The 23,252-nt window shown below is 46.2% G+C and overlaps 1 protein-coding gene across 1 annotated transcript; it reads left to right on the top strand.

Moving 5' to 3' along the window:
* Window positions 1-4,235: 4,235 nt before the first annotated feature.
* LOC144225484 (protein CD300H-like) lies at window positions 4,236-13,910 on the top strand. Its single transcript, XM_077756687.1, has 3 exons — window positions 4,236-4,427; window positions 10,568-10,925; window positions 13,282-13,910. The coding sequence occupies exons 1-3, from the start codon at window positions 4,388-4,390 to the stop codon at window positions 13,535-13,537; spliced, it is 654 nt and encodes a 217-aa protein (XP_077612813.1). The 5' UTR covers window positions 4,236-4,387; the 3' UTR covers window positions 13,538-13,910.
* Window positions 13,911-23,252: the final 9,342 nt, after the last annotated feature.

The following is a 23,252-nucleotide window of genomic DNA, read 5'->3' as shown; positions in this document are numbered from 1 at the left end:
TCAGGTCATGATCTCATAGTTTGTGAGTTCGAGCCCCACATTGGGGTCTGTGCTAACAGCTCAGAGCCTGGAACCTGCTTTGGATTCTGTGTCTCCCTCTCTCTCTCTGCCCCCTCCTGCTTGCTCTCTCTCTCTCAAAAATAAAAATTAAAAAAATTGAATAAAAAAATTGTTTCACTCATAACAGGCATTTCAGTTGTTTTGGGTTTTTGTTTTTGTTTTTGTTTTTTTGCAACTACATACAATTGTGTAGCAAATCTCCTTGCATCTGTGGCTTGATGCACATTTATAAATATACCTGCAGGGCCATTCCTATAAAAAATAACTGTGTGACTGGTTGTACATTTTCCCAATTTTTAATAGTTTATTGTCAAGTTGGTTTCCATATAACACCCAGTGCTCATCCCCACAAGTGCCCTCCTCCATGCCCATCACCCCCCTTCCCCTCTCCCCCACACCCATCAGCCCTCAGTTTGTTCTCAGCATTCAAGAGTCTCTCATGGTTTGCCTCCCATCCTCTCCGCCACTATTTTTCCCCTTCTTCTCCCCCATGGTCCTCCGTTAAGTTCCTCCTGTTCCACCTCTACGTGAAAACATATGGTATCTGTCCTTCTCTGACTTATTTCGCTTAGCATAACAGCCTCAAGTTCCATCCATGTTGCTACATTTTCCCAATTTTGATGGATATTACCAAAGAGTTTGCAAACATTTCTACCCTTGTCTGAATATGTTAATAAATGGCAAGCCCCCACTCCCCAACATTGGGTGTTGTCAATTTTTTACATTTACACTCAGATTGGCAGACTTGGCATATTGATTGCACATGACCTGGTACCCCAGGCAGTGGAGAATGCTGTAGCATTCGGTCCGTGGCAGGTGACTAACAGACACCTTAAAGTCGAAACCAGACTCTGTTCTTCCTCCAAGCCCAGCCTTGCCCTTTGGGTTTGTTGTAATCCCATACCCCCAGCTGCTCAGCCTTGAACTTAGGGGAGGCCCTTGATTCCTCTCTTGCTCATATCTAATCTGTTAAGATATCCTGCTGCTCTTTCTTCAAAATATCAATGTCCAGAATCTAACCATGCTTCCATTTGCCCACTGCACCTGGGTGGGGGTCTCCATTGATGACTGGATGTTTGGAGACTGACTGGTCTCTCCCTTGTGCTGTGGTTTGTCCTCACCTAATTAATCTACTCCTCACTCAACAGCAGGAACAAGACGTTGAAAACATGAGCATAATCTTTTCCCTTCTACATTCAAAACCCTACAATGGCCCATACTTCACTCTGTGTTTCTCTCTGACCCCATTTTTCCTCTGCAACCTCAGGTGCCTCCATGCTATTCCTCCAAACAAGCCAGGCCTGCTCCTGACTCCTGGGTCCTCACCCCAGCCCTAAGTGACCCCTGTCTTCCCAGCTGCTGCCTCCTCCAGCCATAGGAGGATGGCTCTTGAGGGGCTTTGAGGGGCTCTGCACCCCAGCTTTCATTCCAGACCCACCTCAATGGGGAGCTGGGACCAAAGCTTTCTCCTTTTCCAGACTGTGGGTCCCTGAGCGGCCCTCGCACCATGATGGCTACCATAGTGGGGGAATCTCTCAGTGTGCCCTCTTGGCATGATGAAGAACTCAAGACATTTTAACCAATACTGATGCCAAGAACCACATCATCAGCCAAGGAAGACTGTAAAGACTTTGGGGCCAGAGGCGGTGGCCGCCAGAGGCCGAGTGTCCATCTATGACCATCTTTGTGACCCGACCTTCACAGTTACCAGAGGATGATGCAACATTGAATGTGTGAGGTTAAAACAGGGCTTCTCCTACCGTCAGAGTGACTGTCGATTCCCCCCCGCAAGTCCCTTCTTGGTGCCGTCACCAAGGGTCTCTCGAGGGCCTGCTGTGCTTCCTGGTGAAGTCAGGTGAAGTCAGGTGAAGTCAGTTCCTGCGTTGCCATGTCTTTTGCATATGGCCAAGTGTCCTCGCCATAGCTAAAGAAAGGAACACACACACAAACAGTGGCTGAGCACACCCCACAGCCTCTTCCTGCCTTGACCCGAAACCAGCAGGGAGCTATGAAGCCTGTGTGTCAGGGATGAACTTCCAGCTCATAGAAACCTCTGATGGTAGGTTTGCTACTCCTGCCACCTCTCCCTGGAGGGGATTATGATATTCTGTCCTGTACATCAGGCATGGCCATTTGCTGTGGTCCATGAAGGAGGAGCCTAAGAGGCATGTACCTGTCTGAGCAGAAGTTCTAGGAGCCACTCTGTGGCTTCCCTCTTCCTGTCATGGACAAGGGCTGCTCCTTTAGGCTGGGTCCCCAAGCAAACATGTAAGATGAGTGACAGAATGACCTTCGTGGCACCAGCATTCTGAGATTTCGGAGTTTTGTTACAGCAGCATCACCTAGAAAAAGCTGACTGATACTGCCCTATGCACAGCAGGCTGCTTGTCCGGGATGAGGATGGCAAGCATGCCTTTCTTGGAAAGTCTGTAGCTCTGAACTGTCCCCTTCACAGACTCAGGCAGTGCCCCCCAAGAGAGGAGTGCTAAGCAGTGTACCCTGAGCCTTCCTCGCCCCAGAGGGGCTCCTCCAGGGAGACTGAGAAGCAGGTGACCCTTTCCTTAGTTCCCAGGGCTGTGAGCAGCTATGAGGCTTTGCTCTCAAAGGGCTGCTGGTGTCAAGCAGGCAGTGGAGGAAGACTGGCCTCTCATGGGCAGACAACAGTCACAGAAAGGACAGACCTGTCCCTTAGAAGCCTGCCTGGCCTGCCCAGACCAATTGCAGATGGAGCCACTTCCAGAGGCCAAAAGAGAGATGCACACACCTGCACACACATGCCTACCTGCTGCCAGCTGTAGCTAGTGAGCTGGGAAGGAACAGGTGAGTTTGAATCCTGAGCTAAGAGCAATCATGTGACTCACCTAAGGTCACACAGCGAATAAATAGCAAAGTGGAACTTTCCTGGGCATTTCACAAATCACACCTGAGGAGGAACAATTTTCTTTAAGAGCATGTTGGGAAGAAAACAATAATTTGCAGACAAAATGTCACAAGGACTAGAAGGGAGAGGATGCAGGAGATGTAGATGAATCTTTGTATCTCTTCATGCAGCCAACCTCTAAGGGTTAAAGGGAGAGCAGTGGAGCCCAAGCAAATGGAAGTTCATGAATTGAAAATTCTTCTGCTTCTAGCAAACTTCTTCCTCCCTAGCTCTGTCAGTTCTGTGTCATTGTTGAACATGGTGGGAGGGGGAATTGTGCGTGCGTGTGCACACACACACACACACACACACATCTGTGCACCTACGCACACAAAACCTCAGAATATATGAGATCTTCTGCTGCACCAAGAAATGAACAAGCAGGCAATTTATTTACTAAAACATCTAGCTAAGAGATGCTTGATAATAGGATTCCAGAATTTTAGACTTTTCTATTTACGTGGGTCTGGGTTCTTAGAGAAGACATTCCAATCGGCATCTGCCTTTCTAAGTCCTCCCTGGCTGTTTCATGTCATGGGGCATATTTCTGGCCAGGTGCACCAGAGTTATCGCTTGATGTACTGAAAACTTTTCTATCTGTGAGAATCTTGGCAGCTCATTTAACCAGATTAAAAGGGGAGGCTTGAGGGGGGCTCGGTGCCAGAGTGATGGGGACTGGTCGGGAGCACACGACCAAGACAGGAACCCAGTCAAGGCCTCTGGGGTCTGGTGAAGCCAGATCGAAAGCTGGGGCCTGAGAAGAGCAGAGCCCACCCCAGAGGTGTACCCAGCCTCACACTCTGCTCCACCAAGAGTGGGAGATGAGTCCAACTTCATGGGGGCACCTTTGAGGTCACAATGGGTCCCCCTGAGAAGGGTTTGATTTAATGCTCTGTTGTCCTACCAGCTCAAAATTGTTGGTAATTCTAGGACAAATGTATTTTCATTTTGCACTGGGCCCTGCAAATAGCTGGTCTTGTCCAGAGAAGGCTTCATCATGCCTGTATGCGCCAGCTGCGCCAGCCACAGGATATTTGCTATTCATAGAGGGGAGGGGTTGCTCGGAAAATCTAGATCAAATTCAGCTGGGACAGTCCTGCCTTGTGGCAAGTGGGTGTGTTGGCTGCGGTGGAGTCATGGTAAGGGTGTTACCCTCATGGGGAGCAGAAACCAGAACTGTGCATTCAAATGTTTCTGAGGAAAAAATTTAGCAAATAACTAACTGACCACATGATGCCCTGAACCCCTCTCTTCCCCCATTTTCTGACAAGCTCTGAGAACAGAGCCAACAAGCTGAAGAAGGAAGCAGAGAAGTGCCAAGAAATGCAGAAGAGGGAGACGGGGTGAGCGGTCCCTGGGTGAAGAGGTTTCAGCTGCAGCAGGAGAGACACCCGGAGGGACGGGGCCATGTGGGTGCCCTCACTTCTGCTGCTCCTCTCTGTCCCAGGTGAGCAGGGCTTGGCAGGTCAGGTGATAACAGTGTGAGGCAAGGCTAGTGATGGGGAAGAGATGAGGTTACAAGCAAAGAAAGGAGGGGGTGAGCTTGAAAAAAACCTCACCCAGCTGAAGAGGAGGAGGTATTGATGGTAAGATGCTTCCCCTAGGTGAGCATGTACTGAGCCCTAAAGAAATTGGCTACTTTAATCATTATGACCACCAGTTTGAAAATCAGGAAGACTGTCTTTAAAAACAAAAAAAGTTTATTTATTTATTTTTGAGAAAGAGAATAGACATGGAGGAAGGGCAGAGAGAACGGGAGACAGAATCCCAAGCAGGCTTTGCGCTATCAGCGCAGAGCCTGATGTGGGGCTCGAACCCACAAACCCTGAGATCTATGACCTGAGCCAAAATCAAGAGTTGGACACTTAACCAACTGAGTCACCCAGGCATCCTTTTTCTTTTTTTTTTAAATATTTTTATTTATTTCTAGGAGAGAGAGAGAGAGAGAGAGAGAGAGCGTGAGCAAGGGAGGGTCAGAGAGAGAGGGAGATACAGAGCCCGACGCGGGGCTCGAACCCACGAACCGCGAGATCATGACCTAAGCAAAGGTCGGACGCTTAACCGACTAAGCCACTCAGGCGCCCCTGTCTTTTTTTTTTTTAAGTAGGCTCCATGTCCATCGTGGAGCCCAGCGTGGGGCTTGAATTTACAACTCTGAGATTAAGACCTGAGCTGAGATCAAGAATTGGACATGCAACAGACTGAGCCACCCAGGCGCCCCAGGAACACTGTCTTATGCACCAGCCCAGGGCGAGGAGAGCAGAGAACTAATACTGATTTGGCTAATCGATGTGTTAACCCAGTTTTCCCCGTAATCTAATCCTATTTTTATTGCAATTGTATGAAAACAAGAGACCGTGATGCAGAGACATGCAAATAATTGACCGTAGACCAGTTCATAAAAGGCAACCAAGGTTCAAAGAGAAATATTGCTAAGGTCATTGCTCTTCTTATAATACTTATATTCAAGGTCATCACTTTTTAAAAATAATACAATGGTCACTTACTACAAAAGCCTCCTTGTGAACAGCTGTTTATGTAACCCAGTTGTTGACACATCCTCCTATGGGGACCCTATGTGTCTCACAGGTCTGGGCTGGCCCCAGGGGCCCTGCAGTATGAGCCCCTGGATAGTGACACTGCTGGGGACTTGTTCATCCTTTTCTGAGAGTTCCCATAAACAATGTTTCTCTCTCTTTTTTGTTTTTGAACACTAGAAGGAAACTATTTTACTATAAAAAGGGAAAAAAATCAAGACAACTCATTAGTTTGCTCTGATCCTATGAAAACACAAATGTAGCAATTAGAAATCAGAGTAATCTGATGTCAGAGCCAACCGTCAGAGCCCAAGGAGGAAAAAAACCTTTATTTCATTAATCCCACTGCCCCCACCTCTAGCTATATTAATCAAGATGCACCAAAACCCTTAAAAATATCACTCCCGTGAGATCGACCCCCGAGTTGGGCTCTGCGCTGACGGGGTGGAGCCTGCTTGGGATTCTCTCTCTCTCTCTCTCTCTCTCTCCCCCTCTCCCATTCATGCTCTTTCCCTCTCTCTCAAAATAAATAAACAAAAAAATCTTAATATAAATATCACTCCCAAAATAGGACACTATTTTGATACTCTGAACATAAAGATACTCTGCATGATAAAGCTGAACAGACAAGCATGCTTTAGACTTTAAACCTGGACCAACTTTTAAATAATATTGCTTTACAGAGATGATTTAATTTAAAAAATTTAGGGGCACCTGGGTGGTTCAGTCAGTTAAGTGACTGACTCTTGATTTTGGCTCAGGTCATGATCTCATAGTTCATGGGTCCAAATCTTGTGTCAGGCTCCGTGTTGAATGCTCAGAACCTGCTAGGGATTCTCTCTCCCTCCCTTTCTCTCCTTCTGCCCCTTCCCTCCTTAGTCTCTCTCTCTCTTTCTCAAAATAAATAAACTTTAATTTTAAAAAAATAATGATAATAATAAATTAAAAAAATAAAGCACATTCTAAACATCCAGTTTTGGTGATCAGGATAGATAAAGTAATTTTATTACAAATTTCAGGATTTAAAAGTAATTTATTACATTTACTAAGATAAATCTGAAATGGCCTGTGTCAAGCATGCGTGTCCTGCATAGGGACACTGTGATCCTCAGGCATGAAAAGACATAGTTGCATCCCACACCCTTTACTGATGGGATCAGCCAGATGGAAAAAAAAATTATGCTGAGTTTCAATAGCACATACTGATAAGGATCATTTTGGTTTATCACTCTGACATTTGGACTGTGAAGAGTTCAGGGGAAAAAGACTTATTCTTGAAGTCTGAAAGCCAAACTAAAGTCTGGAGGGTGGCCTCCAGAAATTCAAGGTCCTCTTTTGCTACTTTTTATTTCAAGGATCTTTATTTAAATGATACTTTCTGTATTTATTTATTTTTATTAAAAATATTTTTAATATTTATTTTTGAGAGAGGGGAGAGGCAGAGGGAGAGGGAGACTCAGATTCTGAAGCAGGCTCCAAGCTCTGAGCTGTCAGCACAGAACTTGTGAACAGTGAGATCGTGAGCTGAGCCGAAGTCCAATGCCCAACCAACCTAGCCACCCAGGAGCCTGGAAATGTTCTGTATTTAATGAGTTATGATTCAATATTTCTGTAAACCCAAGTCTAAAAGTCCCTGCCCCATGGCAAGAGACCACACAGGAGCTGGTTGACCAGTAAGAAGACTGAGACCAGACAAAAGGAAAACACACTCACCCAAGTTACAGACAATGTCCATCCAGCAACAGAGACAAGAGAAGCAGGGTGGCCATATGCAAGAGGGCCCTCGGAGACCTCAAGCTAAGCCATCCTTCTGCTTCTAAAGGAGAGAAATCTCTCTTTGCCCATTTACTTGCTTTTACACTTAACAGGCTAGGAACCCAAGGTCTCTTTTACTTTATATACATACATTTAAGATTACTAAAGGCAACATCTTACAATTGGATCTGTAGGGAACGTCAGGTGCATGATGGGTACAGAGCAAGCACTGTCCCATGGGATCTCAGAAAGAACCTGGGAGGAAAAGTGCAGCACCCGAGAGGCAACTGAGACAGCGGGAAGAGCACCCTTACGCTCCAGGGCTGAGATGGGGAAGAAAAACTACAAGGAGGGTTGGGGGGGGCGGTGGATGCCGGCAAGGCTGAGGGTCAAGGTCAAGGTCAAGGTCTAGGTGTAATAGAGTGCCTCTAAGAATGTTTTTTTTTAAATGTTTTTTATTTATTTCTAGGAGAGAGAGAGAAAGAGAGAGAGAGACAGCGTGAGCAGGGGAGGGTCAGAGAGAGAGGGAGTCACAGACTGAAACAGGCTCCAGGCTCCGAGCTGGCAGTCAGCACAGAGCCCGACGCGGGGCTCGAACCCACGAACTGCGAGATCATGACCTAAGTGAAAGTCGGACGCTTAACCGACTAAGCCACCCAGGCGCCCCTCTAAGAATGTTTTCTTATCCAGACCTGAGGAAACAGCTCCAGATCTTGAGGGTTAGGGCTTAAGCAACTGAAAGAGTAGGTAAGGTGGAAAGCCAGCCCTGAAGGGTCCCCGCCGACCCCATCAGAAATGGAGAGAACAGTGCCTCCACAGCCTGAGCCTGGGACAGCAGCAACTACACGGAGAAGGTTCACTGTTGCTTCTCCCAGTCCTCCCAGCCCCAAGCCTGCATCTGGAGGGCCTCAGACTGGGGCATTTTGCCCCGTTAAGCAAGGTTCCTCAGTCTCCCCACTGTTGACATTGGGGCTGGACCATTCTGTGTTAAAGGGCTGCCTTGTGCACTACTGGATGTTTAGCCACTTCCTTGGCCTCTGCCCACTGGATGCCAGGAGAAACTCCCCACCCCTCCAGTTGTGAACAATCAAAAATATCTACAAACATTCCCAAATGTCTCCTGGGGGGCAATATCACCCCTGGTTGAGAACCACTGCTTTGCAAATTATTGGTGAGAGAGGCAGACAGCCCTGTGATGTAGAATATAGGTCAGTGGGCCACTTGAGCTTGCTTGCCAGGAAATCCAGTAAGAAAACGCAAGGTATTTAAAATGAGGGAGGAGGGGCGCCTGGGTGGCTTAGTCGGTTGAGCGTCCGACTTTCGCTTAGGTCATGATCTCGCGGTTCGTGGGTTCGAGGCCCGCGTCGGGCTCTGTGCTGACTGCCAGCTCAGAGCCTGGAGCCTGTTTCAATCTGTGACTCCCTCTCTCTCTGACCCTCCCCTGCTCACGCTGTTTCTCTCTCTCTCTCCTAGAAATAAATAAAAATATATTAAAAAATAAATAAATAAAATAAAATAAAATGAGGGAGGAAAAAATACAGTTTTCTTTTAATTAAAATAAATTTCATTAATTAAGTTTTTAAGAGAGAGAACAAGGAGCAGAGGAAGAGGGAGAGAGAGAATCTCAAGCAGGTTCAATGCCCAGTGCAGAGCCCAACGTGGGGCTCAATCTCATGCCATAAGATCATGACCTGAGCTAAAATCAAGAGTCTGATGCTCAACTGACTGAGCCACCCAAGTGCCCCTTTCTTTTAGTTTTAGAATAAAGAAATAGAGTGCTCGCTTCGGCAGCACATATACTAGAATAAAAAAATAGCAAAAGTCTCACATTCTGTGGATGACAATATATTGCTTGGACAGGTAGATAGAAGGAGGAAAGAATGGATGATAGGTAGATGGATGATAGGTAGGTAGATTGCATCCACAATTCTTTTCCAGAAGTTGGGTATTTTGCCCAAATCATTTCTCAGCATCCTTTTGCCCTGGGTTAACCCCTTTTCTTGTTAAGAACATATCAGACAAAGGGGCGTCTGGGTGGCTCAGTCAGTTGAGCAACTCCTTTGGCTCAGCTCACAATCTCATGGTTCGTGGGTTCAAGCCCTGCATTGGGTTCTGTGCTCAGAACAGCTCAGAGCCTGGAGCCTGCTTTGGATTCTGTGCCTCTCTCTCTTTCCTTCTCCCCCACTCACGCTCTATCTTTCTCAAAAATAAAAAAACATTAAAAAACTCTTAAGTAAAAAAAAATAATAAAATAAATATTAAATTTAAAAAAATTTAAATAAAATTGTTTTTAAAATTTCTTTTTTCATGAAAAAAAGAGAACAGATCAGACAATAGCTGTTCCTTGGAGTAATGAGGACCTCTCAAGTGCCTGGGACTGGCATGGCTCTCCAGGCAGGAAGCTCCAATCATTTAAAACTGGAACCTCCTGGGTGCCTGGGGGAGGGAGGACAATGTCATGTCCTTGGAGGTGGCAGAAGAGTTAGAGATGAGGCCTAGGACTTGCCAAGGCTGGTGGGTGGCTGCCGAGGGGTGGGGGAGGGAGCAGCGTGGAGCAGGGAGTTCCTAAAGATGCTAGGTGATGGCAACTGTTGCCACAGGTTTCTGTCCCAGGAAGGACATCAAGTGTGAATGTCCTTGATTCAGAGCCCAGATGAACCCCTTCCTGATGGCCTCTTTATATACCACCTGTCCGACTCCCATTTCCGGTATGACCCAGGCACATGGGCAGGAGGTCCCACCTATACAAGCAGGGATTATAAGCTTGGGGCCTATAGGTGATCATTTGGGAAGGGGACATAGCCAGAAACTGAAGGCTTCCTTCTACCTCTCAATATTGTACTTCATCTAGACTTCTTCGGTTCCCATTCTTGCTTCCTGTTTTCTATTCCATCTGTCCATCTGTCCGTCCATCCATCCATCCATCCGTTTATTCAGAATATACTCAGTGGCTTCATTCAATTCTTGGTAATTGATAGGCACAGTTGTTTCCTCTCAAGACTGACATGTCTGGGGACCCAGAACCTATCTGGAGCCACCCAAAATCTTCCTCTTCCCCCACTTCTAATTTGGCTGAGTACAGACAGGCTGGGTATGGCCTCTCAAGTCTCAGAATCTCAACCAGGGAGCTTCAGAGGTCTCCCCCTTTTGTCCGCCTATAGCCCATACCTCCCTGGTTCCTGACCCCTCCCTCTTCGAGCTTTAGGGTGACATCTGGGTTTCCAAGGGACCTGACATCCAAGGCCCCTCCAGTCCAGGCTCTTCAGGTGAAGAAAGCACCAATGGTGTTTTTCAGGCTTCTCATCTCTGAGTGGCCCCAGCACTGTGACAGGCCCTGAGGGGGGATCCCTGAGCGTGCAGTGCCGGTACAAGGAGAAATACAAGGCGTTTCCTAAATACTGGTGCCGACAACCCTGCTTGCTACTTTGGAACCAGATGGTGGAGACCAGAGGGTCGGAGGGAGAGGTGCAGAGTGACCGTGTGTCCATCGTGGACCATTCTGCAGACCTCACCTTCACAGTGACCTTGAAGAACCTCACTGCAGATGATGCAGGAAAATACAGATGTGGGATCGCAACAATACTGAGAGAAGAAGGACTCCACGGCTTCCTGCCAGACCTCTTTTTCCAGGTTCAAGTGTTTGTTTCCCCCAGGTAAGACCCTGCTTTCTTCTGGTGCCACTGAAGAAGTGATCTGAGCTAGTGAATGCCTGCAGAGCACCTGAGGAAATCTCAACTCAGGAGAAAAGAGCCAGGCCCAGTGTTTGTGCCTCAGAGACTCAATGGGTGCACCGTGTGGGTGTGAGTGTGTGGGAAATATGGGTGCATGGGAGTGTATATGAGTGTGAAAGACAGACAGATGGTAGGGATGAATGATGGATGGATGGATGATGGACAGATGGCTAGATGATAGACAGAGGGATAGATAGATGGAAGAAAGATGTCCATTAATGATAATTCTTATGGAGGAGAATTAAGCAGGTGCCAAGGATAGGGTGCTGGGGCATATGGGAAGATTATGGGACATGATGAAAGGAATCAAGATTCACTGAAAACAAATAACCAAGAGGCTGTTGCAGTTTGGGTTTCTTCAAAATCTGATCCTGAGACAGGACTTAGGTGCAATTCATTTATGGAGAGGTGATCCCAGGAAGTATAGTGAGGGAGGAAGGGAGTCGGGAAAGCCAGTGAGGTGTAACTTTGACAAAGGATCTATCACAGTAGCAGCTGGGCTCTGTCCCACTGGGTACCCTGGGAGATACCACATAGGACATAGGACATTCCTCAGAACTGTCCCACTGAATGGTGAGGAAGCTGAAGTAATGATCCGCATGCATCGATTCTCATGGTGGGGGAAGATGGTGGGCTTTGCTATTTTCTTAGAGCGATGAGGGAAGGCTTCTCAAATGAAGAGATATATGAGCAGAGACCTGAAGGATACAGGAAAGCCAGCCAAGCAAGAATCTGGAGAAAGAGTATTGCAGGCAGAGAGAGGGTCACTCTTGGGAACATGGATTCTGTGGCATTTCTGGCCTGTTCTGCTCAGTGAGCCGCACACACTCCTATAGCTAGAGAGAGCCCTCAGGCAGAGATGGGTGAGTTGGAAGTGGGAAACCACTGGCGGGTCCAAGACTACCCGCTCTCAAGCGGGCTTGAGAGCACATGAACCAGGGTGCCAATAGGGTTTACAAGAGGGCCCAGTGCATCCATGGAGAGGGGCAGGCATCAGCCAAACCCGGAGGCTGCGAGCCAGGCAAGGGACTGGGAAGTTAGAAAGCTTAAACAAATGCCCAGTGTGGGAGAGGAAACACAGCATTTGTGAGGAACTGAGGTGGGGATAGGTACTGGGACTCAGGGGGTGAGAAGATTGGCTATGAGCTGAACTTGGGGAGGTCACTCCTGGGGCTTGATGGTTTTATTTCTTAAATAGTTTATTGTCAAGTTGGTTTCCATATAACACCCAGTGCTCATCCCAATACCTCCGTGCCCATCATCTCCTTTCCCCTCTCCCCCATACCCATCAGCCCTCAGTTTGTCATCAGCATTCAAGAGTCTCTCATGGTTTGCCTCCATCCCTCTCTCCAACTATTTTTCCCCTTCTTCTCCCCCACGGTCTTCCGTTAAGTTCCTCCTAATCCACCTACATGTGCAAACATATGGTATCTGTCCTTCTCTACCTGACTTATTTCACTCAGCATAACACCCTCAGGTTCCATCCATGTTGCTACACATGGCCAGATTTCATTCTTTCTCATTGCCATGTAGTATTCCATTGTATAGATGAACCACATCTTCTTGATCCATTCATCAGTTGATGGACACTTAGGCTCTTTCCATGTTTTGGCCATTGTTGAGAGTGCTGCTATGAACATTGGGCTACATGTTTAGCTACATGCCCCTATGCATCAGCACTCTTGTGTCCCTTGGGTAAATTCCTAGCAGTGCTACTGCTGGGTCATTGGGGAGTTCTACTGTTAATTTTTTGAGGAATCTCCACACTTTTCCAGAGGGACTGCACCAGTTTACATTCCCACCAACAGTGTAGGAGGGTTGGGGCTTGATGTTTTTGAACAGTTTAGGCAGAAGAGCTGCTCCCACGATGGATGGTACTGAAGGTGAGTCAAGACGAATTTGAGTGAGTAATTCATTCAAAGGGGCATTTCGTCCTCAAGGTCGGGGCCAGCAGGAGCTGAGTTCCTGTGAGTGTTGTGGACTGTGAGTTCAGAAAGCTGTTTCCGGAAGCTCTCTCATCTCCCTTCTTCTCCAGTCCTCACCACTGCATCCTCATACGTCTGCTGCATCCTGACGCTCAAGGTCGACTCTTGAGCTGAAGGACAGGAGTCTGTGGCCCTCAGCACGGGGCTGTCCGGCCCTGGTACCAACCAGCTTTGACACTGATATTAACTTTTGAGATGACGGGACCTAAGCACAACAGCAGGTGGGGGAGAGGAAGAGCCTGGGCTTCTTGTCGAGGAGGAAACTCCTGCTAATCACTGTGTTCCTCCCACAGGTCCCTGTCTGACCGCGTCCACTTCCTGCTCCTCATATTCCTGAAGGTGCCTCTGTTTCTGATTATGCTCAGTGCCATCCTCTGGGTGAACAGGCCCCAGTGGGCAATTTGTGGGAAACAGCCTGATGACAACGGCCTTCAGCCCTCCTTGCCCATCGATATCCTGTCCAGAGACACCACTGCTCAGACTAGAGAAGGAGAAACTTCTGGCCCCAAACTTTATTTCTCTTCTCACCTGATCACCAAAAACTTGTAAAACAAAACAAAACAAAACAGAAAAAACAACCTTGAAAAATTGTAATGAAATACGTCACACATACAGAAATGTGTATATAATGTAGATGTGCCTGGTGCTTGGCTGGGGAGAACGTGGGAAACATTCCACAGATTCCTAACTTGCCGGCAGAAATCGGCACCAGGCACAGCCCAGTTGGTCAAGGGAGTCCAGGGTGAGGGCCCGCTTTTGGGTGACCTCACCCTCCTGAGAACCCTCAATGCAGACTCTCAACTCAACATTCCTTCCTTTCTTCACTCATTCACTAAATATTCACCAAGAGGCTACATAGCGCCAGGCTTATTTCTAGATGGTGAGGATATAGCAGTCAACAAAACCTGGCCTTATGATCTAATGGTTGGCTTCAGAAAATAAAGAAATAAATAATATTGGTTTGTAATAAGTGTCATGGAGAAGAAAGGGTAAGAGTTCAGAGGATGGGGTGACAGAAAACAGGGACAGCCTCTTGGGTAAGAGCTTCAGGCGGGTGAGGGAGGGAGGGTGGAAGGGCAGAGCAAAAGCAGAGCTCAGGGCAGGTAAGCACCCTGACTGAGGCCAGTGGGACAGGAATCTGGGGAGTCAGGTAGATGTGGAAAGGCCAGGCAAGCTCTCACGGGGGTGGGTAGCCTGCATCTTCTGAGAAATGGGGAGCCACTGAAGGATTTCAGCAGAGGAGGCCCCAGGATGAGATGTGAAGATGTCAAGGTATCCCCTTGAGGATTGGTTCACAAATGATCTCTGATCTGTGAGAAATCACCAAAACAGCCCCAACCTGAGCTGAGTTTCTGAGAGTATTGATTGGCAGGAGGAGGGGTGGGGCTTAGGGCAAAGAAGCTCTTTCTAGAAGCCAGGTCCTATCCGGGGAAACCCTCTGTCTGCTCTCAGTATCACCCACCTAACCCCCAAAGTCAGCTGTTGAGCTGAGGGGCCGGGGTGGTATATCCAGATACCCAAGTCTGGCCCAAATGTGGGTTATTGCGTCCACAGGATCAGAGAGACTTGGGAAGGGGGCAGAAAGGAGAGACCTGGGGCCTTGTCTTGAAGATGCAGCTCACCATCTGTCACCATGTTCCTTGTAGGCTCCTGCTTAGCTGGAATTCTTGGTCCTTCTGCAAGTGGCCCTACTCCTGACCATGCTCAGTGCTATCCTTGGGGTGTCCTCTCCCCCCTTGTGGGGACTTCAAAAGAGATGCATCCACCCTTTGTGCCTTTTGATATGCTGCCCACACATAACAGCCCTTCAGATTAGAGAAGATAAGATACATCATATCTTATTTATCCATTTTTCTGTTGATGGCTTTGGGTTGTTGCCCATTTTGGAGCCATTCCACAGCCAGTGCTGCTATGAACATTTTTATACAGGTCACCTAGTACATACATGAAATAAGTTCATTAAGATATATACATGTGCTTAGGGATAGAATTGCTGGATTTTAGGGCTTGCATATGCTCAGCCACACTAGATAATGCCAAATGATTTTTCCAAACCCATTCACTGCCCCAGTTAATGCTCCCATCAGCAATGGCTGAGAGCCCCCATTGCTCTGCCTCTGTGTGACTACTTGGTTTGTCAAACATTTTACTTTTTGGGTTTTGCCATTTTGAAATATTTCTTCATTTCACTATTCACGGGATGGCCAGACTGTGCAGCTGAGGTCCAAAGGCAGGTAAACGTGACCCAGGAAAGAGGCCATTGCAGGATTCAAGGTCACTGAGAACAGACAACACACACACACCAGGCTCAAGGGGTGCATCATTTACTTACAGCAGGAGAGAGAGAGGGAGCCAGGCTGTGCATCTGTTCTCTATGGCTGGTGCATGACTCTATAGCTAGTGTGGGCAGTGTGGTTTCATGCACCCCACTTGTCTTGCACAAGAACCCAGACCCCTTCCCAGTGAGGGCTGAAATATAGGGAAACTGGGGTGCTCCTGAGGGTCGCTGACTCTAGCACTTAAGCAGAGCAAAGTAGCACTCAGTGAACCTGAAAGGTATTCCCACAAAAAGTAATAAACCCAGCACAGTCTGTGTGGGTTCCTATCTCCCAGTGAGGATGTGTTCCAGGCCCCAGGTACATTCCGTGTGAGTGGGGGGTGGGAGGGCAGAGAAAGAGGGAGACATAGAATCTGAAGCAGGTTCCAGACTCCAAGCTGTCAGGATAGAGCCTGACGCAGGGCTCAAACTCATGAACTGCAAGATCATGACCTGAACCAAAGTTGGATGCCCAACTGACTGAGCAACCCAAGTGTCCCAAGATTCCAACCCTTGATTTTGGCTCAGGTTATGATCTCACAGTTCATGAGATCAAGTCCTGTGTCAGGCTCTGTGCTGACAGCTAAAGCAGTGCTATGAGGGAAATTTATAGCCTCTAATTCTTATACTAGAAAAGAGGAAAGGTTTCAAATCAATCATGTAAATTCTTACCTCAAGAAACTAGAAAAAAAGAGCAAAATAAACCTAAAGCAAGTAGAAGGAAAATCATAAAAATAAGAGCAGACATCAGTGAAATTTAAAACAGAAAAACAGAGGTGGCTAGGTGGCTCAGGTGGTTAAGTGTCTGACTCTTGGTTTCTGCTCAGGTCATGATCTCATGGCTTGTGAGACGGAGCCCCATGTTGGGCTCTGTGCTGCCAGCATGGAGCCTACATGGGATTCTCTGTCTCCTTATCTCTCTGTTTCTCTCTCAAAATAAATAAACATTATATATATATAATATATATATAAATTATATATACATATATATCTCAAAACATATAGCACACAGCTAAAGCAGTGCTTGAGGGAAATTTATAGCCCCTAATTCTTATACTAGAATAGGAAAGATCTTAAATCAATCATGTAAATTCTTACCTAAAAAAAAAACTAGAAAAAAGATCAAAATAAACCCAAAGCTAACAGTGAAATTGAAAACAGGAAAACAATAGAAAAAAATTAGTGAAACAAAAATCCCATTCTTTAAAACAACAACAATAGAAACAAGAAACTTCTAGCAAGACTGACAAAGAACATAGAGAGAATGTCCAAATGATATCAGGGGTTTCACTAAGACCCTGAAGCCATTAAAGGATAATAAGGAAATGCTGCAAACAATTTTATACCCATAAATTTAAAAAACTTAGAAATGGACCGATTTCTTAAGAGCCACAAACTACCAAAACTGACCGAAAACAAAATAAATAACCTCAGTAAGTCCAATTACCATTAAAGAAATGAAATATGTAATTTATAAACATTAAAAAGAAATATCCAGGCCCATATTCACTAGACAACTCTAGTAAGCATTTAAAGATGAATTAATACACAATCTCTTCCAGTAGAGACAATAAAGTAAGGACTTTCCAAGTCATTTTATAAAGCTAGTATTATCCTGATATCAAACTTAACAAAAATAGTACAAAGAAAACTAAAGATCAGTATGTCTCATGAACACGGACACAAAAATCCTCCACAAAATATTAGCAAATGGAAGCCAGCAATGTATAAAAAGAATTATACACCATGATGGAGTGAGGTTTATTAGAGGTGTGCAAGGCTGGCTCAATATTTAGAAATCAATCGTTGTAATTCGTCATATTAAACTAAAGAAAAATCATGAGATCATATCAATTGACACTACAAAAGTATAAGACAAACTCCAATACCCACTCATGATAAAAAAAAAAACCCTCATAAAAATAAGAATAGAGGGAATTTCCTCAACCTGATAAAGATCATCTAAAAGAAAGGCTAACATCATACTTAGTGATGACAAACTAAATGCTTTCCCTCTAAGATCATGAGCAAGACAAAGATGCCCTCTCTCACCATTGTTACTCATCCTAACACTAGAAATTCTGGCCATTGCAATAGGCCAGAAAAAGAAATAAAGGCATAGAGAATTGAAAAGAAGAAATAAAGCTCTTCTTATTTGCCTATGACATAATTGTCTATGTAGAAAATCTCAAGTGACCCACAAAATCCCATAGAACCAATTGGTGAGTTCATCAGGTCATGGAATACAAGATGAGCACACAAAAATCAATCACATTTCTATATACTAACAATGAACATATCTGAACCAAAATTTAAAATGCAATTCCATTTACAATAACCCCAAAGAAAATGAAATGCTTAAGTATAAACTTAACAAAGTATGTACTGGATACATATGTCAAAAATTACAAAATGCTAATGACAGAAATCAAAGAAAATTTAAATAGATGCCAATTCTTCCCAAATCTGAGCTCTAATCTATCTTGCTGAAAACCCAATATGTTTTTTCCAAGGGGCTGGAGACTTTCCCTGAGGCCCAGCCCTCTGTCTGGAGGGATCTGGAAGGATCATAACACAGCCTGATACCCAAGTACAGAAAGGATTTCTATTTCCCAACTTCATGGATGAAAATGAAGGAAACCACCAAAGCACACTTGTGGCAGTTCTTCAAGCCACCAAGAGATGGCAATAGTGACCATCTGCAGAGCTTCTCTGTAGACCCTGTTCAAGGACTTAAAAATAATTTTGCTCTAACAGGATTGCTTCTCAGCTGCTGAGTCCCTCCTGGCTGATTCAAATATCCTGATCCTGGCCACCCCCAGGTGTCAGAACTAACACCATTGTGTCCTCATGGCCTTTCCTCTTCGGGCTGAGTCTTACATCCTGCTCATCAGCTATGTGCATGGGAATCACTTTGTCTCCCTTGGGACCAACCAAAGGTGTGCCTAGACATTCAAAGGTCCAAGGCTCGAGATCCAGCCAGGGGTCTGGAGCCCGAAGGGCAGTTCAGACTAGAATAAGTGAGGCTCTAATACCCTGTGCCTGGGGAACGGGATAGAACCAGGCGAAAAAACAAGACACATCTGCCTCTGGCCCAGGGCTTCAGCTTTATTGAGAAGCAGCACCACAGGGCTCTTCTGGATTTCTTACCCCCTGGAAGAGATGGAGGGATCCAGTGCCCCCTACTAAACATGGCCATTTGGCTTAGAACTTGGTGTGGTGACAGCTGGCAATGCTTCCTCTCACTGCCCATGAACAAGGGAAGCAGCTCTTTCAAGGACCATGATCAGTGCCTGCAAGGTCTGAGGAAAAGAAGCTGAGAGAGTGAGAAACAAGGAGACAGAGGTGCCGGGACGAAGAGAGATGGGCAGACATGGGCTGGAGGCTGGAAGGGGAGGGTCTACCTTGCAGTGTGGGGAGAGATGTATGCACTCTGTCTCTGGCCTGGCATCCCAGGAACAGCCTCAAAAGTGGTCTTTAACATTGTCTCTAAGTTGAATTGTTTACACAACTGCAGGGCTGCATTGACATAAATGTTGATCCTATGTACTTATATATGTGTTTTATTCCTACCAAAGCACAAGTAAATTAACACTGTAATTCAGGAATCATTTTTATAATCCAGTTAATTATACTTTATGACCATTTGTGTATCAAAAAGTTGATTCATGAGCTTCACACATTTGAAATATGCCATATTTTTTTTTGTCCGTGGAGTACTCACACTCTCCCTTCAGCTCCAGGGTGGTCAGCACTTCTGCGAGCCCCAGTGCCCACGGCCCAGGGGTGCTTCCTGGCATCGTGACGACAAGCTTGTGCCTTCGGGGACACCTCACTCGAGGCACCAGGTCTAGGCAGGTAGTGGGGCTCAGCATCCTACAGGCTGGTGTTGGGGGCCAAGCCAAACTGCCACCTCTTCCTACTCTAAAATTTACCATAATTTTTGGGGCTCCTGGGAGGCTCAGTTGGTTAAGTGTATGACTTTGGCTCAGGTCATGAACTCATGATTAATGAGTCAGAGCCCTGCGTTGGGCTCTGTGCTGACAGCTGAGAGCCTGCAGCCTGCTTCAGATTCTGTGTTTCCCTCTCTCTGCCCTTCCCCTGCTCATACTCTTTCTCTCTCAAAAAGAAATAAACATTGAAAATTTTTTTAATTAAAAAAATATGCCATAATTTTTGTAACCCTATTTTGGAATCTCTCTTTTCTTAAAATGCTGAGAGCTTCACAAAATAGAAGTGGCCCAGGCTTCTCTGGACCTCAGAGAGACTGTGAAGCCAAAGAGGAATAAAAAAGATACTTCTGATTCTAGCCCAAAGGAAGGTAATAACATTTGCCTTTAACTTATCTTTGCTTAATTATTTTTTCCTTGCAAGAGAGACTCAATTCACTCTGTGGATGGTTCCCATGCTGTTTCATGTTCAGCTTGCTGACCTCCTAGGCTTTTACTCTGCATTTCTCAATATCAGCCTTTGAAACACCAATGTTACATCAACTCTGGAAGATGTAGTGGGAGGTGACAGGAGGTGGTGAGCTTTTGGACCTTCCTGTGTTGAGTTTTCACATGGATCTTCCTGAATTAGGTCCTCATGTGCAGGCTTGAGGGTTAGAGAAGTAAACTGACACTGGGTCAAAAACACGTGTATTAGGGTTCCCTAGAGAAACAGAACAAATAGGAAAAATATGAGGAGTTTATTATAAGGAATTGGCCTCCATGGCTATGGTAGGTGAGGAGTACCCAAGAAAGTCAGTGGCAAAATTCATTCCAAGTTCAAAGGTCTGAGAGCCAGGAGTGCAGAGATCAGGAAAAGATGAATGTCCTAGCTGAAGCCATCAGGCAGCAAGGAGCAAATTCCTCCTTCCTCTGTTGTTCATTGAATTCTACTCAAATCCTTATTGGATTGGGTGAGGCCCACCCACCCAGGGGAGAGCAACCTACCTCACTGAGTCCACAGATTCAAATGCTAATCCCATCCAGAAACATCCTCACAGACACACCCAGACATAATGTTCCATCTGAACAGCCAGTTAAGTTGACACACAAAATTAACCATCACAGAGCATACTCAGACTTAAAGCCAAATTTCTGCTGTTTTTGCGCTGCCCACATGGTGGACCTTCCAACTTTTCAGGACAGCCAGGAGCTGGCAGAAACTGAAGTATTTTCAGAAAAAGAAGAAGCACTTGGGAAGTGAGAGAGGAAGAGAGATGGTTGTGGGTGGAGAAGTTTCAGTAAACAGTGAGTCCCTGTCAAGTTTCTCAATTTGGATTACAATGGCCACTGGCTGCCTGACAAACCCTCTCATTCTGCTTCCTGGGTCTGAAGTTATGCTTCTCCCCCTTGCTGGCTCTTGGCTACCCTCTTTCCACCAGAGTTATGGTACAAGGGAAAGATGCTTGAGCAGTTGAGCCAGAGGAATCTGGGTTCAGATCCTGACATCAACCCTTATAACATGCTTCTGGTCAGTTTGTTGACTCTCTGAGCTGTTGGCAAGATAGCTAGAAGGGAGAGAGATTATGTAAACTCTTTGCTATATGAATAAAGACAAATGTCAACCCCCCCCAAAAAAAAAAATCAAGCAAAGTTTCAGAGATAATAGTTTCATGGTTTGGTTTTTATTTTTATTTTTATTTAATTTTATTTTTTTGAGAGAGCGAGTGAGCAGGGGAGGGACAGAAAGAGAGGGAGACAGAGAATCTGAAGCAGGCTTTACACTATCAGCACAAAGCCCAATGCAGGGCTCAAATCCATGAACTGTGAGACCATGACCTGAGCCATTTGGACGCTCAACCAACTGAGCGGCCCACACAGAAGCAATAGTATAGGACTTTCAAGGATTAATTATAAATATGTTGTGTCTTGCTCCTTCTGGGATCACTCACTCTGGGAGAAGCTAGTTGCCATATTATGAAAACACTCATGCAGTTCTCTTGGGCAAGGAGCTGAGGTGTCCTGAAAACAGCCATATGAGTGCGTCATCTTGGAAGCAGATCCTCCAGGCCAGTCCAGCCTTCAGATGAGTATAGTCTTGGCCAACATCTTGACCACAACTTCACGAAAGAGATGCCCTGAGCCAAAACCACCCAGATAAGCCACTCTCAGATTCGTGATTCTCAGGAAGTATGACGTAATAATTGCTTGATGCTTTTAGCTGGGGGAATTTGTTATGCTGTGATATCTAATATAGTTGGACCACACTTGCCTGGACCAATGTCTGCAGCCAATTCAGTCTTCATTTATTTACTCAATCACTCATTCACTCATATACCAAATATTTACCATAAGCCGACCATTTGTCACATACTACATTTGGGCACCAGGTCATTCTGCGCTGAATAAAACAGACCACAGATGCTGCTATGATATAAGCTATATCCTAGTGGGGCGGGGGCTGGGGGTTGGAAAGAAAATTTGGTGAACTATGGAGGAAATAAACAGGGACCAGTGATTCAGACAACAGGGTGACCCCTAGGAAGGGTGATTAGGGAAGGCTTTCTGAAGGGGTGACATCCAAGGTGAAATCTAAAGGGTAAGCAGGAACAAGCAATGAGAAGAGGTGGGCAAAGGATCCAAGGAGAGGGACAAGCAGGCGCTAAGGCCCTGGGGCAGGACAGGTACTATGGCTGGAACACAGGGCACACAGGGGCAGGGGGAGCAAGATGGAACTGCAGAACCCAGCAGTGGCTGAGCCCTCTTGGGCTATGTAGACCAACCAAGAAGAGTGGGTTTCATCTGAAGGGGATGGGACGGCGTACTAGCTACTGTTGACTTTTGTTGAAGTGCTCTCTTGCTGATGAGTGGAAAAGAGGAAGGACAAGGCACTGGGGGACCAGGAGGAACAGGGATGTCACCATCACACTGAGAAGAGAGAGGGTGGTTGCAATGTCAGGGGGAAGAGGGAAAGTAAGCAGATGGAAAGTGCTAGAATAAGCATTAAGTGACAGAGAGAGGATCCCTGGTGACATGGTCTGGTTGCAATAATCCTGGGAATATTGTTGCCTTTGATCAGAATAAGATAGTGGGGGGGAGTGGAGGGGAGGGGGGAGATGGGCATGGAGGAGGGCACTTATGGGGATGAGCACTGGGTGTTATATGGAAACCAATTGACAATAAACTATTTGTAAAAAAAAAAAAAAAGAAAGAAAGAAAAGAAAAAAGAAGAAGAAAAAAAAAGATAGTGTGGGAGAAGAGCAGGTCTGGGAAGACAGTGTTTAGGGGGAAGTTGATAGACCTAGTTGTGCATGATGAAGCTGAAAAGCTGGCATAGCCCAGGCAAGATGTTGGGTCCCGAACCTTGACCTGCCTTACTACTGTTTCCAAGGTAAACTCAACCCAAACCCATCACATCAGAAAAACAAGCCACTCTGAGTTAAGACAGACTTGCCTCCCTACCTCCAGACAAGGACCTTCCCTCATTTCTGCACCTTGAAGAGGCCCCCAGTCACCACTGTGAACCCAAAAGAGATGCCAGCAGCTTGTGTTTTGGAGGACCACCATCTTGTTACACAACCATCCCTCTGCACCACTGGATGGAGAGCAGAGGCCCAACTTCAGCTTTACATTTCCCCAGCATCTCTCATACCTCCAATCTCTGCACCCTCTTGCCATCCTCAGTACTCTGCCCTGCAAGTCACAGCAGAGTGGACTTGCCAAAGAAGAAAGTAAAAAGTGAGGTCCTTGTGTTGGTGATGGCTGCTTCATGTCTATGCCTGGAGAACAAAGAAACACAGCCTGAGGGATTTGTGCCCTGGTTGGGAACCCAGAATCAAAATGAGATGTTTGAAGGCATCTGAGGTCACAGTGCCAACTTATGTGGCCAGAGGAGAGCAGGGGTCCCATGGGGAGAGTGTGTGGAGCGGCAAGTTGGGGAGGGGGTTCCTAAAATTACCGTGGTCACCACTGATGGGTGCTGTGGCCTCTACCCCAGAGATGATACATCCTGACTGCA

The sequence above is a fragment of the Crocuta crocuta genome, unplaced genomic scaffold (assembly GCF_008692635.1).
Source record: "Crocuta crocuta isolate KB4526 unplaced genomic scaffold, BGI_CrCroc_1.0 scaffold50, whole genome shotgun sequence".
Classification (NCBI taxonomy): Eukaryota; Metazoa; Chordata; class Mammalia; order Carnivora; family Hyaenidae; genus Crocuta; species Crocuta crocuta.
The sequence above is the reverse complement of the archived record's forward strand: the minus strand, read 5'-3'. Positions and strand labels throughout refer to the sequence as shown.

What these genes read in the sequence shown, in the direction of transcription:
- LOC144225484 (XM_077756687.1), top strand. Translation starts at nt 4,388, where the DNA reads ATGTGGGTGCCCTCACTTCTGCTGCTCCTCTCTGTCCCAG. An exon ending in GCTGCTCCTCTCTGTCCCAG is followed by an intron (nt 4,428 to 10,567) that starts GTGAGCAGGGCT and finishes GGTGTTTTTCAG; the next exon opens with GCTTCTCATCTCTGAGTGGC. An exon ending in CAAGTGTTTGTTTCCCCCAG is followed by an intron (nt 10,926 to 13,281) that starts GTAAGACCCTGC and finishes TTCCTCCCACAG; the next exon opens with GTCCCTGTCTGACCGCGTCC.